Genomic DNA, 19,833 nt, shown 5'->3' with positions numbered 1-19,833 from the left:
CCCCAGGGCAAGGCCCCAAGGACAGGAGAGCCCTCCCCACCCGGAGGAGCATGAGCTCCAGTGAGTTGGAGCAGGATCTCAGGAGGGCGGGGATGCCCTCAGGCTCCTGGGGGCACTAACAGAGCACCTGTGCCCCAGGGGAAGCCCCCACCCCACGGCCGAGCTCCCCGAAGGGCTGCAGCGGGCCCCAAGGCCCTGAGAGTGGATTCAAGCAGCGCAGGTCCCGGTGCCCAGGGCTCCAGGGACACAGCCGAGGTCCCGGCCTCCACCCAGGACAGGCGAAGCCCGGAGGGCCCAGGAGAGGAAGATGCTCCTGCCCGGGGGTCACCAAGTTGTGCAGGTCTGGGGCCCTGCCCCCGGAGCATCCAGGCCCCTGCAGACTGGGAGCTGAGGTAGCTACTGGGAGAGCTGACTCCAGAGCTGGGGAGCTGGCTGCTGCCACAGTGGCTCTTCCTGAGGTCACCTTGTACCTGGGTAGGAGCAGGGTCCTCACAGGATGAACAGTTCCCACTTGGCCATGCACCTGGCAAGGGTCGGCGCAGCTCCCCCAGGTGCTCACACCTGAGAACCAGCACAGCAGGCCTCGCCCCCAGAAGACCACCTAGAGGGACAGCGGAAAAGCCAGTTATTCCCAGGCAGCACTGAAAAGGTCCAGGGGAAGTCGAAGGATTTACAGTACATAGAGTCAGAGGATACCCCCGCTGGCTTTTTGTTTTCTGTTTGCTTCCCCTCCATTTTTTCCCTTCTCCTTCTCCTTCTTTCTTCTTTCTTCTTCTTCTTCTTCTTCTTCTTCTTCTTCTTCTTCTTCTTCTTCTTCTTCTTCTTCTTCTCCTTTCTCTTCTCTCTTTTTCTCCTTTTCCCAATACAACTTGTTTCTGGCCAGTCTGCACTGAGCAAAATGACTAGAAGGAAAAACTAACCTCAAAAGGGAGACTCAGAAACAGTCGTCTCTCCCACTGAGTTACAGAATGTGGATTACAATTCAATGTCAGAAAGCCAATTCAGAAGCACAATTATAAACCTACAAGTGTCTAGAAAAAAGCGTAAAGGATTCAAGAGACTTCATGACTGCAGATTTTAGAATTAATCAGGCAGAAATTAAAAATTCATTAAATGAGATGCAATCCAAACTAGAGGTCCTAAAGACGAAGGTTCACGAGGTAGAAGAACGAGTGAGAGACATAGAAGACAAGTTGAAGGCAAAGGGGGAAACTGAGGATAAAAGATAAAAACATTTAAGAGATCATGAGGATTGGTTAAGGGAATAAAATGACAGCCTCAGAAGGAAAAATCTCCATTTACTTGGGGTTCCCGAGGGTGCCGCAAGGGACAGAGTTCCAGACACTGCACTTGAACAAATCCAAGCTGAGAACTTTCCTAACTTGCGAAGGGAAACAGGCATTCAGATCCAGGAAATAGAGAGATCCCCCCCAAAAGGAATAAAAACCACTCAACACCTTGACATTTAAGAGTGAAACTTGCAAATTCCAAAGATAAAGAGAAGATCCTTAAAGCTGCAAGAGACAAGAAATCTCTGACTTTTACGGGTAGATATATTAGATTAACAGCAGACCTCTCCAGAGAGACCCAACAGGCCAGAAAGGGCCGGCAGGATGTATTCAGGGGTCCTAAATGAGATGAACCTGCATCCGAGAAGCCTGTATCCAGCAAGGCTCTCATCCAGAACAGAAGGAGAGATCAAGAGCTTCCAAGATAGGCAGGAACTGGAAGAATATGTGACCACCAAGCCGGCTCTGCAAGAAATACTAAGGAGGACTCTGTAAAGAAAGAGGAAGTCCAAGGAGACAATCCACAAAAACACGGACTGAATAGGTATCATGATGACACTAAATGTATATCTTTCAATACTAACTCTGAACGTGAATGGACTTAATGACCCCATCAAAAGGCACAGAGTTTCAGACTGGATGAAAAAGCAAGACCCAACTATTTGCTGTCTACAAGAGACTCATTTCATTTTTATTTTTTTGAAAGATTGATTGATTGATTGATTGATTGATTTTTTGATTGATGATGGACAGAGAGAGAGAGAGAGAGAGGCAGAGACACAGGAAGAAAGAGAAGCAGGCTCCAGGCCTGGAGCCGGATGTGGGACTCAATCCCGGGAATCCAGGATCACGCCCTGGGCCAAAGGCAGGTGCCAAACTGCTGAGCCACCCAGGGATCCATGAGACTCATTTGAGGGAAACACCTACAGCCCAAAAATGAAAGGGTGGAGAACCGTGTACCATTCAAATGGTCCTCAAAAGAAAGCAGGGGTAGCCATCCTTATATCAGATAAGCTAAAGTTTATCCCCAAGACTGTAGTGGGAGATGAAGAGGGACACTATATCATACTATCCAACAAGAAGACCTAACAATCATCAATATGTATGCCCCGAATGTGGGAGCTGCCAAGTACATCACCCAATTAGTCACCAAAGTTAAGACATACTGAGATAATAATACACTTACACTTGGTGACTTGAACGTAGCGCTTTATACGATCGACAGATCTTCTAAGCACGACATCTCCGAAGAAACAAGAGCTTTAAATGATACACTGGACCAGGTGGATTTCACAGATATTTACAGAACTTTACATCCAAATGCAACTGAATACACATTCTTCTCAAGTACGCCCGGAACTTTCTCCAGAAGAGACCACATACTGGGTCACAAATCAGGTCTGAACCGATACCAAGGATTGGGATCGTCCCCTGCCTATTTTCACACCATAATGCTTTGAAATTAGAACTAAATCACAAGAAGAAGTTTGGAAGGATTTCAAACACATGGAGGTGAAGGACCATCCTGCGAAAAGATGAAAGGGTCAAGCAGGAAATTAGAGAAGAACTAAAAAGACTCATGGAAGCTAATGAGAATGAAGGTAGAACAGTTCCCAATCTTTGGGATACAGCAAAAGCAGCCTGAGGGGGAAATACATCACAATGCAAGCATCCATCCAAAACCTGGAAAGAACTCAGATACAAAAGCTCACCTTGCATATAAAGGAACTGGAGACAAAAAAGCAAATAGAAACTACACCCAGCAGAAGAAGAGTGTTAATAAAGATTCGAACAGAACTTAATGAAATAGAGATCGGAAGACCCGATCAACAAAACAAGGAGTTGGTTCTTTGAAAAAATTAAGAACGTAGATAAACCATGAGCCAGCCTTATTAAAAAGAAGAGAGAAAAGCCACGAATTAATAAAATCATGAATGACAAAGGAGAGATTCCCACCAACACGAAGGAAACACAAACGATTTTAAAAACATTTCATGAGCAGCAATACACCAATAAATTAGACAATATAGAAGAAATGGACGCATTTCTGGGAAACCACAAATGACCAAAACTGGAACAGAAGGAAATAGAAAACCTGACAGGCCAATAACCAGGGAGGAAATTGAAGCCGTCATCAAAAACCTCCCAAGACGCAAAAGTCCAGGGCCAGATGGTTTCCCTGGGGAATTCTGTCAAACGGAAAGGAGAAACCATACCTATTCTACTAAAGCTGTTCGGAAAGATAGAAAGAGATGGAGTAATTCCAGACTCCTTCTATGAGGACAGCATCACCTTTTTTCCAAAACTAGACAAAAAACCCACCAGAAAGGAGAATTACAGACCAATATCCCTAATGAACATGGATGGAAAAATTCTCAACAAGATACAAGCCAATAGAATCCAATGCGACATTAAGAGGATTGTTCATCATGACCAAGTGGGATTTATGCCCAGGATGCAAGGCTGCTGGTTCAACACTCTAAAGCAATCAATGTGATTGGTCATATCAGCAAGAGAAAAAACAAGAACCATGGGGTCCTCTCAATAGATGCAGAGAAAGCATTTGACAAAATACAGCCTCCATTCCTGATGAAAACTCTTCAGAGTGTAGGGACAGTGGGTACACTCCTTCACATCTTAAAAGCCATCTGCCAAAAGCCCACAGCCAATATCATTCTCAATGGGGAAGCACTGGGAGCCTTTCCCCGAAGATCAGGAAGGAGACAGGGATGTCCACTCTCACCACTGCTAGTCAACACAGTCCTAGAAGTCCTAGCCTCAGACCCTGGCTGCCTGTGGAGCATTTCCATCCCATCATGGTGCCCCCGTTGAAATGAGGCCAGAGGAACCTGCTATTGTGAGATTCCATTGCTGGAGCCCAGGCCGCTTTCTAGTGTTGCTCCGTGGCTCATGCCACCCCGTCTGGTCAGCCTCCCATCCGTATATCTGTGCCTCAGATACACGGGATACCGGCGCACACGCCTTAGAAATATCATCCATAGGCCCCTGGTGATGTGTCTAGAGAGGACATTCTAGGCTGATCCCCACAGTGCAGGTTGGGAAACTGGACTATTTGAGAGACCCGGTGGGGTAGGTAGGACACAGCACTGGGAAAACAGAGACATAAAGGTCTGAATTCAGCTCCGGGTCCTCACAGGTAGACCTCATTGCATGTTCAGTGGGTTGTGTCTATGGCATTTCGTGGCTCATGATGTACAGTGAAGGGGATGGCATGGGGGAAGCATTCATCTGCCAAGAAGGGGCTCAGGATAGGGCTGACTGGAGGAAGGGGCCCAGGTCCCAGGATCTCGAAAAAGTGATGTCACTTCCTTGGTGACAGCCCCGCAACTGATTCGGAACTCTGGTGACCAGGCACCTGCATTCCACAACCGCTCACCTTACTGGAGACGGTTGAGAGAACAAGATGTCCTCTTGCTGTTGTCCTACGTTGAGGCGCTCTGGGCTCTGCAGAGTCCAGAGTGAGAGATGTTCACGTAGCTGTCGACGTCGGCTCGGCCCTCTTCTCCGAAGCTTCTGCTTCTGTGGCGGGAGACCTCAACAGGTACCACAAGGCAACTTGGGGAGGCCACTGGAGAGCAGGCACACTGTGATCTCAGCTGAGCGGGCTCCCACCCCTGATACCTCACTGTGTGTGTGTCTGTGTGTTTATGTGTATGTGACTGTGTCTGGGTGTGTGTGTGTGTGTGTGTGTGTGTGTGTGTGTGTGAGTGTAGAGGGGACCGAGGAGAGGAACGTGCCCTTCTGGGAAGAGACCAGCTGCCAGGTGTTGGCAGCCTGACACACCTTTGGTGTTAGGACCCCAGGCCATAGCAGGCGCATGAGAAGGGGAGTGCTGGGCACACAGCTCCACTCCCAGTATGTGGGTCATGAACCCAACAGCCTCTTTCATGTGGCTCCCTCCTTGCCAGATGTCTCCACAGCTGCCCCTCTGGCCTGTACGGGAGAACGCGGTTTCTAATGGGGGTGTCCCCTCGGGGGTGATGGAGAGGGAGGACCCTAAGGTCTCTTGGCCCTGTATATACGGGGCACTGTATTTGCAGACCTGCACCCAGGAGGTCTTGGAGGAGATGGTGTGTGGATTCAACTATTCCAGCTCCCTAGACAATGATCTGGTGCTCCCGACAAACAGGGATCGGTGCTGCTCTGAGGTGAGGCAGGGAAGAGGGCTCACCCCAGAAATATGGCCCCCACACGAACATGCAGTGAAACCCGGGGCCCTCCCCTAGTGTGGCCACAAGAGTGTCCCACAGGCCCAACCTCAGAGAGATCTGAACCTCCACGCCTAGCCTCTGGCTACGTGGGATGTGGGAGGACACCCTTCACCTGTGTTGGAGTGGTGCGGCAGAGAGTTCACGTTTGGAGGAGTTGTAGGGGGGTTGTTTTGGCTTGTTTTTCCCCAAGCCTTGAGGATCTATGGGTTTTACTTCTGTTTTTATTAATTGACCTACTCATCCCAGATATGCTGTGTAGAAGCCAGCTCCACTGTCCCTGCAGACCTTCTCTGAGCCCTTCCAAATCATCACAGTAAAGAGGGAGATGTAACACAAAAGCAAGGGTGGGATGAAGCCATCCTATATGTTTTCATATCGAATGTGTACATAGTTTCTCTCCATATGTTTCTCAATAACATGTCGTCTCTCAGAACACATCAGATCACGGTAGGCCCAACAGCTCATGAGCTGTATCCTGATAGATCGTCGTAGTCCTTCATCAATGGGGCTGTCTGCCACAGGGTTCAGACTTTCAAGGCCCTTGGCACCTGACCTGATGCCATTCTCCTGCCATGTCTGCAGTGCTGCGAGGAGCACCTTATGTGTCCCCATAGACAGCTTTGGATGCTAGATCTGCCATAACCTGGAGCCCCAGATTAGGGGAAGGCCTCTGATGCTTCCTGACACCAGTAGCTGGCTCTCTTTGGAATGTTCCACCCAGGAACTCTTGGAGGAGTTTCTCCAAGAGTTGAACTCCTCCATCTCCCCTGACAAGCACAGGGGCATCAGGCCACCAACCACATCCATTGAAGGTCTGCGGTAAGAGCAGGTCCACATTCATGGTCAAACTCAAGACCCAGAGAGGATCAGGGCAAGCCCAGAACCCAGACAAGAAACAACTGATGCTCTTGGGCCCTGCAGGAGAAGGGAGTTTTCCCCCGAGCCTTCCTCGTAGGTCAGGAACAGCCCAAGCCACATCCACATAAGGGAGACCCCATGCAGCTCATGCTCTGGTCTCCTCTCACCCCCAATGTGTATGATCTTGAGCAGCATTTGAGGGTCTAGGCCTCTGTGTTCTAGTGGCAGTTGGGATGTAACTGAAGACTCTGTGGCATCCTGGTCTTCATAAGAGCTATTAGCTGAGAGGAATGCTGTTGTTGCTCAGCTGACAGAATGTGTTGAGGTTGCCAATGCTTTACCATGTCTGCCCTGAAACCAATGGTACTTTGAAGCCTCGAACCTTTTTCTGTGTGGGCACTCGAGTCCCTTGTCCTGTGCAACTTCCCGAGGGGATGGGAGTCTCTGGGCCGACCAACGGACCCTGATCTTCCCAGTGGTTCACGGTTTGGAAGCTGACTGCAGGGCCCCTCCTTGTGTCTCTGGTGTGAAAAGGAATCAACCCTATCCCTGCGTGAGGCCCGGACCATGCTGACGCTCAGAGAAGGGAGAGTGGATGATTTGCTACAGTCCTTGGTGCCATCCTTCCAGGACAGAAGCCTCATCATCAACCCAGTCATTTCATGTCTCTACCAAGTGTTCACCGCAGCCCAACAAGTCCTGGGCCAGCAATTCTCTGGGTGAGTGACCACCCCATACACAGCACAGGGGCGGGGGGCTCGCCTCTACTACCAGTATGTTTCGGCAATGTCATTGCACCTCTCTGAGCTTCCGTGTCCTCCTCTGAAAAGTGCTGGGGTAAGAGGATGAACCTCATGAGGCTACTGTGGGAAATCCGGAGAGGAAACATGGCCTGGACTTCTCTGGGGCCTGGCCCTGTAGAAAGGGCTGCTGGGCATCTTCCCGTGGAGCAGTCGTCTCTCCCCAGCGAACAAGCTCTCCTCATCGGCCCTCATGGGCCTGTGGCCCTCTGGGTTGACAGAAGCACGGACAAAGCAGGCCGTTTGCCTGTGTGCAAAGGACTTCTCAGATTCCATCTCACTGGTCCTGATACTTGTCCTTTATGTGGCCAGAGGAGAGGTCACTGAGGAATGAACGAGCAGCTTCAGGTCCACTCAGGAGATGGAAAGTGCTGGTTGGGAGTCCGTCATCCAATAACACATATTAAGCACCGAGTACTGCAGACACATTTCTAGTCACTGAGATATTTGAAGGAATAAAGAACATACAGCGTCTCGGTCCAAGACTCATCAGGGTGTCAGACAGTCGAGCACTCTGCAGGTGGTGGGCACACACGTCCATAGTTTGTTAGATCTGACATCTTCCTGGCCGCCTCCAGGGATGAATGGATCCACCCATATTTGGACCATTCTCATGGACGATAAGATCAACTAAGGGCACTGGGTGGCTCGGTCAGGAAGGCCTCGGCCATCAGGTCAGGTCGTTGTCCCAGGGTCCTGTGTTTGAGCCCTACATTGGGCTCCCTGCTCAGTGGGGCGCCTGCTCACCTTGCTTATTCTCTCTCTCTCTCTCTCTCACTCTTTCCTTCTCTCTCTCCTCGTCTAATTAGTAAATATCCTCAAAAAAATTTTGGGAAAGTTCAAGTAAAACTTTGATTGATCTTTGGATCCAGGAGGAGAACCTTAATTCCTCCACAGAGCACATTGGGAGACTGTGGTTTGTGGCTGGGGAGTGACTCCCAGAGCCAGGGATCTCATAGACTCTTGATTTCCACTGGGAGGGCTTCACTGTGGGGGCTTCCTGTGAAGAGGCGAATGAGTCAAAGGGAGCTGTCGATGGGGTCCGGAGCCCTCTGGGGAGCGGAGCACAGCCTGGGCGGATTCGGTGCCTCAAACATCCATCCCTTCAACTGTCCCATCTTGCTCCTCCTGCACCTCTCTCTACCACCTCTTGTGACCTCCACCGCTGGGGCCAAGAACAGAAGCTTTGGTGAGCAGAGCACTCACCAATCTGCCACAAACCTAAGCCCCAATACCTGTGGCGTGGAGGATGGAGTAGACGAGGCCCTTGGTCATTGAGAAGAGACGATAAGTAGAAAAACCAGACTCAGACAGGTTTTCTGGATACCAGGTCCGCCACTGCAAAAACAGGGACAGGAGGGCTAGAGGTCATGCTGGGGACATTTCGGGGACCCATACACAAAGAATGGTGCTATGGGAGTACCATGGGGCATGAGCGGCCAGGCTCTGATGCTGGTCCGCATATGACTCTCCCCAGCAGCCTCTCTCCCATCTCGGGGACCTGGCCTGACCAGAATCTGCAGAACACCTGGCCATCCCTGCACTGGGCCTGCTTCGATGTACAGGGGCCCTGGGTGCAGGCCAACCTGTATGGCCTGAGTTGCCATGCCCCCATTCTCGTGATGCCACGGCAACTTCTGCAGCTCACGGAGGCAGATGCAGAGTCAGAGGGTAAGGGGGATGGCAAGCTGGGCAGACTCTCCGGGATGGGGTTCAGGGGCTGGGTGTTTCTCTATCGGCCATGGACTCTTCCCTGTGTTTGGAAGGGCATGGGGCAAGTCAGTCCCGTGGACACACATGTCTCCTTATCCTGTCCCAGGGCCAGCTCCACGGCTCCTTCCAGCGTCTCCTCCCTCGACTACTCCAGACCTGGCACAAGAGCTGGTGCCTTCCTCCCGTGTACCGGGTCGTGAGCTGCAGTCAGTTCCACCACCAGCCTTCGTGGGGACTGACACTCCTTCCCAAAGCACAAAGACGGAGCCACCTCCAGCCCCAGAGGCCACCTGCCCCTGGGCAACCCCCGAGCACCCGCGGCATGGGGAGCAGCCCGGGCTCATGGCCTTCCCTCCCAAGCTGGTGGCAGAGCAGTTGACCTCCATAGACGCGGTGAGCAGCGGGGCTTCCAGGCCGGGGCCGGGGCAGGCTTGTTTCCTGCCGTCTTCTGCCCAAAACCTTCCTTTCCGTGATGTGGGCTTGTGTGGTCGGGCCCAGATCTCAGCTCCATCCCTTACCAACCACAAGGCCCTGTCCCGTGCCTCAAACCCTTGCTCTCACTGCCCACCTGCACACTGTGGAGCTAGACCCTGGGAAGGACTGACGCAGAGTCCCTGTGTCGCCTAAATGAGCCAGAACCTGTGGGCAAACGGGCAGGCCCAGGTCATGAGCGGGGGGCGGGGGGCCGGAGGCAACTCACTGTGTGCAGCTGAGCCCAAGGCTCACCATGCACCTGCCTTGGAGGCCGAGCACCCCACACTGTTTAGGTGTCAAATGTGAGCTGAAGTAAAGGGAGGCAGACAAATCTGTGGCTTTCCCCCCCTCTGTGAGAATGTGCTGCTGAGAGGGGAGGAGGGCCAGGGCATGAACACTGGGAGGGGAAGTTGCCCCCTGAGGAGCCCCCTTGAGCTGCCACCAGTAACTTGAAGTTACAGGGGAGGACCAGGGTACAGCGCCCTCCTGCCCCCCACCACCCCCTGAGAGTATCTGCTCCTCGTTCATCCTGCACTGGGCTCCCTCAGGGAAGAGGAATGCAGGGCAGTGCAGCGACTCTACCTGGGTTCAGGCCACTTTCTGCCCTTGCTGAGCCCCGGCTCTGACAGGGGACCCCGATGTAGGACATGAATCCTGCATGTGCAATGGCTGTGTGAGCGAGCGTCCCCCTCTTCTCTAGGATCTGTTCAAGAAGGTGCAGCCCCAACAGTGCCTGGGCTCCATCTGGTCCAAGAGAAATGAGCCTGGCTATGAGCACCGGACATGCACAGTCAGTGCCACCGTGACCCAGTTCAACAACGTGGCCAACTGCGTGATCACCACCTGCCTTGGCAACGCACACATGACGGCCCGGGACAGGGCGGTGGTGCTGGAGCACTGGATCAAGGTGGCCAAGGTAAGCCTACGGGAGGCCCGGCGGACCTGCTCTCCTGAGCCTGGGAACTGCTCTTCCCTTGACCATTCCTCAAGGTTGAAGTCTCTGGTCTCAGGTCTTCTTCCCGGGGGGCCTTGCTGACCTTTCCTCGCATGGCCCAGTGTTGGGGTGCTCAGTCCCCACGTGACTCTTTCCTTGGAGGGACGGGAAACGCCCCCTCTCCCCAGCAGGGCTCTTCGCGGCGTCCTCCATGCGCCCTTCTGTAGGCCCCTGGACATCGGTCTCATCCGGGAGAGGAGACTGACACTGAGAGGAGTGCAGCTCTCCAGCCAGCAGGGCTCCTGCCGGCCCCCTGACAGCTCCTGCTCTTCCTCCCCAGGCCTGCCGAGCCTTACGGAACTACTCCTCCCTGCACGCCATCCTCTCGGCTCTGCAGAGTGTCTCCGTTCACCGCCTGAAGAACACATGGGCCAAAGTTTCCAGGTGAGGGGTCCTCGCTCCAGAAGGACCATGAAGGATGAGGGATGGCCCGGATGCCTGTCCATTCTGGCTTCCTCGGTCCCCCTGGACTTCCTAGGAGGCAGTACTCCATGACAACAGGACGTGGGTGGGCAGGCAGGCAGGTGATTTTCTCAGCCTACCAGGTGAAGAGGCCACCATGCCTCCTAATGTCCCCATTTGGGGAGTCTGGGCTGTGCTGAGTTACAAGTATCTGGATGTGAACATGACAGCAACTGGAGTCTCTTCCCAATTGAAACCAAAAGTGACCAAAGCAGAGCTGTTCAATTAAGAGGGCTTCGGTTGCACCAGATGACCCACACGACAGCTCTCTCCCATGTGCTGCAACGAGCTGAGTGGTCAGAGGAACCCAAAGACACCCCGACCCAGCAGTTGGACTCCCTCGAGGTCTCAGATCACAGGAACTTGCCCTCAACCCTACCCTAGTGTGCCAACATCCGTCCTGCCTTCTCTCGCTCTACTCAGGAAGAAGATTCGAACATTTGAAAAACTGTGCTCCCAGGACAATGCCCAGAGCAGGAACCTGCTTCTCAAGGTAGTATGGGAGGTGTTGGGATAGAAAGAGAGGCGGCGTGGGAGCCACGGTGTCCTTCGTGACTGAATCAGGGACCGTCCCGGAGCATTCCTTCAGCGAGTGCAGCCTTTGGCATGACCGTGGACGCAGCCTGGGGTGAAAATCCACAAGAGGTGGAAAAGCAGCTGCCGCTGAACCAGGATCCCTGAGTTGGACACTCGCGCTCCCTGTCGCCAGCCGGTCCCGATGGGGGCCTCTCCCGAACTGGAGAGCCCGGAGGACAGGCCTGCGCTCTGTGAGGGGTTTGCATGGGATGAGGGCCCCAACAGTGATGGTGGGAATAGGACCCTGGGTCCTCGGGGGACCAAGGGGGGAGCTGGAATTCGCCCCTTTCCCAGTGAGGATCCAGGCTCTGGGAGGCCAGGCTGCTGCAAGCTCAAGGTCACGCAGCCATGAATGCTGGAGCTGAGGTTGTTCTGGAATCCCTCATGGCAAGCTGAAGGACGATGTAGCTGCCACCCTGTGCCTTGGGTCAGATGTCCAGGGTCTGAGGTTAAAGATGGGGGGTGGAAGGGGTGAGGGCGGGGGTGGCGGTGACAGTGTGACGGGCACTGAGGGGGGCACCTGATGGGATGAGCACTGGGGTATTGTATATGGTGGCAATTTGAACAGCAATTAAAAATAAATTTAAAAAGAGAAAAGAAAAAGACAAAACGATCATGGGGAGAAGGGCCCAGGGTGATCCTGCTCTTGAGGAACTTGTCCTTGGCCCTGCAGGACCGGCCAGCTAAGCTTGGAGCCCTGGGGATCAGCGTGCAGAGAGCATGGAAGAGGCGGCAGCAGCAGCAGGTGAGCGAGCCCCAGATCCGTGGCCTCGAGCCCAGAGGAGAGGGGTCTCCCCTGAGAGCTGGAAGCCCCCAAATCAAGGCAGGTGGGGCCTCCCGACTCCGGCTCTGCCTCCCGGAGCCACAGCTTCGACAACACTTCTTTCGAGGTGACCCGGAGGAGGGTTTATACAGCTGGAGACAATGTGTCTGTGGGGCGCAGGGCCCGGGGCACCTACACCCCGATGTCCTACCGCTGGCCCTTGAGCTGTTTGGAGGACTCTGGTGTTCTCCGAGGGAGAGGGGGGAAACCATGGATGCCCCAAGAGTCCTGGTCAGCAGCAGGTGGGAGCTGGGGCGGGCGGGCCGGGGGGCTGACCTGTCCCGGGGAGGGTCCCCGTGGACACGGGAGCAGGGCCTCATTCCACACCCACCCCGACACAGGGTGTCGTCCCCTTCCTGGGCACCTTCCTCACCGACCTGTTCATGTTGGATACTGCCATGGAGGAGTACCTGGAGGTGCGTGGCCCGGGGCTGGGACGGGGCCCTCATGTGGGGAGCACAGGGCCCCTGAGCCGAGCCCCGAGGTCTCCGTCCTTGGCAAGTCTCCCCTCGTGACAGGCTCCCCAATGCCCTGGGAGCGAGGGTCCCTGGCCCACGTCTGGGAGGAGAGGAGGGAGGCTGCACCCAGGTCACGGGTCCCGAGATCGAATCTGCGGCCCGAATGCCAACCTTCAGAGGTCAGGCTGTGTGGGCCTCAGCCTGTCCGTTGAGGTTGCCTGTGGGGGCAGAGTGACGTCAGGGGCCCCGGCCTGAGCGGGCCCTTCGGGAGCCTCGCGTCTCCTGTCCACCTGAGGCTCTGGCCTCCCCTCCTGTGCTCCCAGAAGCCTCACCTGCCCCCCCAGGGCTCCTTTCCCTGGCTCCCGGGGCCTGGCCTGGATCGCAGGCCTGTTCCCCTGGGAGTCCTGGCCCCTGTGTGCCTGGCCCTAGGGTGGCGTGAGGGGGATAGCAGCACCCAGCAGCACCCCGCGGCCCCCCTGATGGCCTGTGCTCGTCTGCTTTCCAGGGCAATGAGGTCAACCACCGGAAGAAGAACAAGGTGAGGGTTTCTCTGAGCTCCCGCAGGGAGGGTGGGGCTGGGGCCAGCAGAAGGGTCCCAGGGAGGACCACGCCTGTCCTCCATCCCCGCATTGTCACATTGTCGGGAATGGCTCCCTGATAACGGCAAAGTCCCTGTAGTTGTCAAGGCCAGAGGCACCGCCATCGGGGACACCTGGCCAGGCCGGGGCGGGGTGTGCTCCCATCTGAGAACAAGCTGGGCCGGGAGGAGTGTGCAGGATGGGGGGTCACCACGTGGCAGAGACCAGCCCCGACGCCTGTCCCGGGCGCAGCCGCCGAAGGCCTCTCCGCCCCCCGGGCCTCTCATGCCATGTCCTCTCTCTGGGCCCAGGAGTACCGAGTCCTCACCGAGATCCTGCTGCTCCAGGTGGCCGCGGATCGGTACCACATAGAGCCCGAGCAGCCGTTCCGGGCCTGGTTCCAGGCTGGGACGTGGCTCAGCGAGGACGAGAGGTGAGGCTCCCAGGGCTGAGGGCGGGAGGGGGAGCCAACTCGGGGGGGCCTCTAGGGATCCTTCTCCTCAGGCCCCCGGGGCCGCCTCCAGCCCTGCTGCTGGGGCTCCAGGCTCCAGCTCCTTGGAAATCCCAGGGAAGGCTCCGGAACTGAAGCTCCTGCCCAACTCACACGTGTCCCTCTGTCCTCAGCTACACCCTGTCCTGCCAGCTGGAGCCCCGAGCCTGCCCCCAGACAGGAGGAGCCGCCCGCAGTCACCCTCAGGCCTGAGCCGAGGTGCAGGGGCCTCACGGGGACGGGGCCCGTCTGCAGGACACCACTTCCTCCCGCCTCTTCTACTGGGAGGACGATACGTCATTGTCTTCACTTGTAAACGGAAGACTTCAATGTTGTGATATTAAAGCCGCTTTACAGTCCAGGAGGAGTTTGGGCCTTTGACTTCCTGTAGTAATGTGAGAGAGTTAAAGAGTCTCATAGTCACTTTCCATCTTTTTCCCCCAGATATTCCTTCTTTATTCACGAGAGACACAGAGAGAGAGGCGGGCTCCCTGTGGGCGGCCTGTCATGGGCCTCAAACCCGGGGCTCCGGGGTCAGGACCTGAGACAGAGGCAGAGACCCCGACACTGAGCCACCAGGAGACCCTCTTATGCTCATTTTAAAGGAGAAATCTTACAGAGTCACCAGCTCCTGTATGTGGGATGAAGTAGAGGATCCTGCCTCCTCCCAGCTACTCAAGGGCATCCCCAGGCCCCCCTTCCTCAGAGCACAGTGTCAGGAACTTGGCCAGACAGCAGGGACACCCCTCCGAGCTCCTGAGATTTAGAGGGTGCAGGGACTTCCACAGGAACAGCAACACCACCGACCTGGGGTCCTGAAGGGGACCGCCCGCCAGGACCCCCTCCTGCCCAGGACAGGGGCTCCCTTTGTACACTTTCAAGGAAGGAGGACTTTTTCTTGCCATTTTTCTGATGTGGATTATTTTAGCTCAGGTTTGGGGTTTGACATTCTCATTATTCGGAGCATTGAGTCGTCCAGGTCAACCTCTGCGATTGCAACATTAAAGTGGGGGGACACACGTGTAAAGAGACTGTGCTACACATGGATGGCATGAGGCCAGGGGAAGGTCATTAGTGGATGACATAAGGGCAGGCAGGGCTTTCCACCCTCAGTCTCGCTCTCAGGTTCCAACTTCACCCCTGACCAAGCCTGGAATCCTCCTGGGGTCCTCGTCAGTGATCTCTGACGTCCTTTTCCCTCTTGGTGTGCATGAGGGGGAGAGATATTTGTGTACATGAAGGCCACAACTGGGCCAGGTTCCAAGAACACCTGTGCTGGCTTCTGAGCTAGGATCTCCTGCCTCCCTGTACCTCCCTGGGCAGCTCTCTTGAGGGAGCAATTCCCTGAAGGCCCCGGCATCTTGGTCCAGGGGTAGTGACCACTCAGACCTGCTGGGACCTGATGGGTCAGACATTGGCTCCCCATTGCCAGAATAACGGTTCGACCAGAGAAACCCCCACACTCTCCTTGTTGGACAGGATGACTTTAGGTCTTTGTTTTTCCGAGGTCCGTGGTCACAGACATTCACCAGCTTGCACACAGAGTCAGTGTACACACTTACACTGTCTTGTCTGGAGTCGCTAACTGAGCCTGACCCCTTAGGTCTTGTACTTCATTATGTCATGTGGGCGCGTGAGCATTTCCTGTCTGGATCTTTGATGGATGATGAATGAGAGGAGCATTCAGGGGCTTCCATGGGGGAATGCCACCAAGCTGATGACCTGAGGGATCAAATGGCAATAAATATATTCCTATCAATTACCCCTACGAATGGGGGAGGGGCCAAGGCGGTGGAAGAAGAGGGTCCCCAGGTCACTTTCCCACCCCCCACTTACCTAGATAACTTTAGCATCATCCTGAAAACCTATGAATTCGGCCTGAGATTTAAAGAGAGAACAGCTGGAAGGCTGCAGTGAGAAGAGGCGGCATTTCTATGAAGGTAGGAAGACGGGGAAAAAGTAAAGAAATTAAAAAGCCTCCAAGGGTGAGGCCCCCCGAGGAGCCAAGCTGAGGCCCCAGGGCAAGGCCCCAAGGACAGGAGAGCCCTCCCCACCCGGAGGAGCATGAGCTCCAGTGAGTTGGAGCAGGATCTCAGGAGGGCGGGGATGCCCTCAGGCTCCTGGGGGCACTAACAGAGCACCTGTGCCCCAGGGGAAGCCCCCACCCCACGGCCGAGCTCCCCGAAGGGCTGCAGCGGGCCCCAAGGCCCTGAGAGTGGATTCAAGCAGCGCAGGTCCCGGTGCCCAGGACTCCAGGGACACAGCCGAGGTCCCGGCCTCCACCCAGGACAGGCGAAGCCCGGAGGGCCCAGGAGAGGAAGATGCTCCTGCCCGGGGGTCACCAAGTTGTGCAGGTCTGGGGCCCTGCCCCCGGAGCATCCAGGCCCCTGCAGACTGGGAGCTGAGGTAGCTACTGGGAGAGCTGACTCCAGAGCTGGGGAGCTGGCTGCTGCCACAGTGGCTCTTCCTGAGGTCACCTTGTACCTGGGTAGGAGCAGGGTCCTCACAGGATGAACAGTTCCCACTTGGCCATGCACCTGGCAAGGGTCGGCGCAGCTCCCCCAGGTGCTCACACCTGAGAACCAGCACAGCAGGCCTCGCCCCCAGAAGACCACCTAGAGGGACAGCGGAAAAGCCAGTTATTCCCAGGCAGCACTGAAAAGGTCCAGGGGAAGTCGAAGGATTTACAGTACATAGAGTCAGAGGATACCCCCGCTGGCTTTTTGTTTTCTGTTTGCTTCCCCTCCATTTTTTCCCTTCTCCTTCTTTCTTCTTTCTTCTTCTTCTTCTTCTCCTTCTTCTTCTTCTTCTTCTTCTTCTTCTTCTTCTTCTTCTTCTTCTTCTTCTTCTTCTTCTTCTCCTTTCTCTTCTCTCTTTTTCTCCTTTTCCCAATACAACTTGTTTCTGGCCAGTCTGCACTGAGCAAAATGACTAGAAGGAAAAACTAACCTCAAAAGGGAGACTCAGAAACAGTCGTCTCTCCCACTGAGTTACAGAATGTGGATTACAATTCAATGTCAGAAAGCCAATTCAGAAGCACAATTATAAACCTACAAGTGTCTAGAAAAAAGCGTAAAGGATTCAAGAGACTTCATGACTGCAGATTTTAGAATTAATCAGGCAGAAATTAAAAATTCATTAAATGAGATGCAATCCAAACTAGAGGTCCTAAAGACGAAGGTTCACGAGGTAGAAGAACGAGTGAGAGACATAGAAGACAAGTTGAAGGCAAAGGGGGAAACTGAGGATAAAAGATAAAAACATTTAAGAGATCATGAGGATTGGTTAAGGGAATAAAATGACAGCCTCAGAAGGAAAAATCTCCATTTACTTGGGGTTCCCGAGGGTGCCGCAAGGGACAGAGTTCCAGACACTGCACTTGAACAAATCCAAGCTGAGAACTTTCCTAACTTGCGAAGGGAAACAGGCATTCAGATCCAGGAAATAGAGAGATCCCCCCCAAAATGAATAAAAACCACTCAACACCTTGACATTTAAGAGTGAAACTTGCAAATTCCAAAGATAAAGAGAAGATCCTTAAAGCTGCAAGAGACAAGAAATCTCTGACTTTTACGGGTAGATATATTAGATTAACAGCAGACCTCTCCAGAGAGACCCAACAGGCCAGAAAGGGCCGGCAGGATGTATTCAGGGGTCCTAAATGAGATGAACCTGCATCCGAGAAGCCTGTATCCAGCAAGGCTCTCATCCAGAACAGAAGGAGAGATCAAGAGCTTCCAAGATAGGCAGGAACTGGAAGAATATGTGACCACCAAGCCGGCTCTGCAAGAAATACTAAGGAGGACTCTGTAATAGAAAGAGGAAGTCCAAGGAGACAATCCACAAAAACACGGACTGAATAGGTATCATGATGACACTAAATGTATATCTTTCAATACTAACTCTGAACGTGAATGGACTTAATGACCCCATCAAAAGGCACAGAGTTTCAGACTGGATGAAAAAGCAAGACCCAACTATTTGCTGTCTACAAGAGACTCATTTCATTTTTATTTTTTTGAAAGATTGATTGATTGATTGATTGATTTTTTGATTGATGATGGACAGAGAGAGAGAGAGAGAGAGGCAGAGACACAGGAAGAAAGAGAAGCAGGCTCCAGGCCTGGAGCCGGATGTGGGACTCAATCCCGGGAATCCAGGATCACGCCCTGGGCCAAAGGCAGGTGCCAAACTGCTGAGCCACCCAGGGATCCATGAGACTCATTTGAGGGAAACACCTACAGCCCAAAAATGAAAGGGTGGAGAACCGTGTACCATTCAAATGGTCCTCAAAAGAAAGCAGGGGTAGCCATCCTTATATCAGATAAGCTAAAGTTTATCCCCAAGACTGTAGTGGGAGATGAAGAGGGACACTATATCATACTATCCAACAAGAAGACCTAACAATCATCAATATGTATGCCCCGAATGTGGGAGCTGCCAAGTACATCACCCAATTAGTCACCAAAGTTAAGACATACTGAGATAATAATACACTTACACTTGGTGACTTGAACGTAGCGCTTTATACGATCGACAGATCTTCTAAGCACGACATCTCCGAAGAAACAAGAGCTTTAAATGATACACTGGACCAGGTGGATTTCACAGATATTTACAGAACTTTACATCCAAATGCAACTGAATACACATTCTTCTCAAGTGCGCCCGGAACTTTCTCCAGAAGAGACCACATACTGGGTCACAAATCAGGTCTGAACCGATACCAAGGATTGGGATCGTCCCCTGCCTATTTTCACACCATAATGCTTTGAAATTAGAACTAAATCACAAGAAGAAGTTTGGAAGGATTTCAAACACATGGAGGTGAAGGACCATCCTGCGAAAAGATGAAAGGGTCAAGCAGGAAATTAGAGAAGAACTAAAAAGACTCATGGAAGCTAATGAGAATGAAGGTAGAACAGTTCCCAATCTTTGGGATACAGCAAAAGCAGCCTGAGGGGGAAATACATCACAATGCAAGCATCCATCCAAAACCTGGAAAGAACTCAGATACAAAAGCTCACCTTGCATATAAAGGAACTGGAGACAAAAAAGCAAATAGAAACTAAACCCAGCAGAAGAAGAGTGTTAATAAAGATTCGAACAGAACTTAATGAAATAGAGATCGGAAGACCCGATCAACAAAACAAGGAGTTGGTTCTTTGAAAAAATTAAGAACATAGATAAACCATGAGCCAGCCTTATTAAAAAGAAGAGAGAAAAGCCACGAATTAATAAAATCATGAATGACAAAGGAGAGATTCCCACCAACACGAAGGAAACACAAACGATTTTAAAAACATTTCATGAGCAGCAATACACCAATAAATTAGACAATATAGAAGAAATGGACGCATTTCTGGGAAACCACAAATGACCAAAACTGGAACAGAAGGAAATAGAAAACCTGACAGGCCAATAACCAGGGAGGAAATTGAAGCCGTCATCAAAAACCTCCCAAGACGCAAAAGTCCAGGGCCAGATGGTTTCCCTGGGGAATTCTGTCAAACGGAAAGGAGAAACCATACCTATTCTACTAAAGCTGTTCGGAAAGATAGAAAGAGATGGAGTAATTCCAGACTCCTTCTATGAGGACAGCATCACCTTTTTTCCAAAACTAGACAAAAAACCCACCAGAAAGGAGAATTACAGACCAATATCCCTAATGAACATGGATGGAAAAATTCTCAACAAGATACAAGCCAATAGAATCCAATGCGACATTAAGAGGATTGTTCATCATGACCAAGTGGGATTTATGCCCAGGATGCAAGGCTGCTGGTTCAACACTCTAAAGCAATCAATGTGATTGGTCATATCAGCAGGAGAAAAAACAAGAACCATGGGGTCCTCTCAATAGATGCAGAGAAAGCATTTGACAAAATACAGCCTCCATTCCTGATGAAAACTCTTCAGAGTGTAGGGACAGTGGGTACACTCCTTCACATCTTAAAAGCCATCTGCCAAAAGCCCACAGCCAATATCATTCTCAATGGGGAAGCACTGGGAGCCTTTCCCCGAAGATCAGGAAGGAGACAGGGATGTCCACTCTCACCACTGCTAGTCAACACAGTCCTAGAAGT

General features: G+C 52.8%; 1 protein-coding gene across 1 annotated transcript; it reads left to right on the top strand.

The window, feature by feature from the left end:
- The first annotated feature begins 8,801 nt into the window (after positions 1–8,801).
- On the top strand, positions 8,802–13,960 carry LOC140596400 (ral guanine nucleotide dissociation stimulator-like). Its single transcript, XM_072745063.1, has 10 exons — positions 8,802–8,850; positions 9,047–9,285; positions 10,067–10,282; positions 10,641–10,744; positions 11,246–11,315; positions 12,072–12,143; positions 12,563–12,637; positions 13,185–13,217; positions 13,569–13,690; positions 13,882–13,960. Exons 1-10 carry the CDS (start codon positions 8,802–8,804, stop codon positions 13,958–13,960), a joined length of 1,059 nt encoding a protein of 352 aa, XP_072601164.1.
- Positions 13,961–19,833: the final 5,873 nt, after the last annotated feature.

This window comes from Vulpes vulpes, chromosome 2 (assembly GCF_048418805.1).
Source record: "Vulpes vulpes isolate BD-2025 chromosome 2, VulVul3, whole genome shotgun sequence".
Taxonomy (NCBI): Eukaryota; Metazoa; Chordata; class Mammalia; order Carnivora; family Canidae; genus Vulpes; species Vulpes vulpes.
The sequence above is the reverse complement of the archived record's forward strand: the minus strand, read 5'-3'. Positions and strand labels throughout refer to the sequence as shown.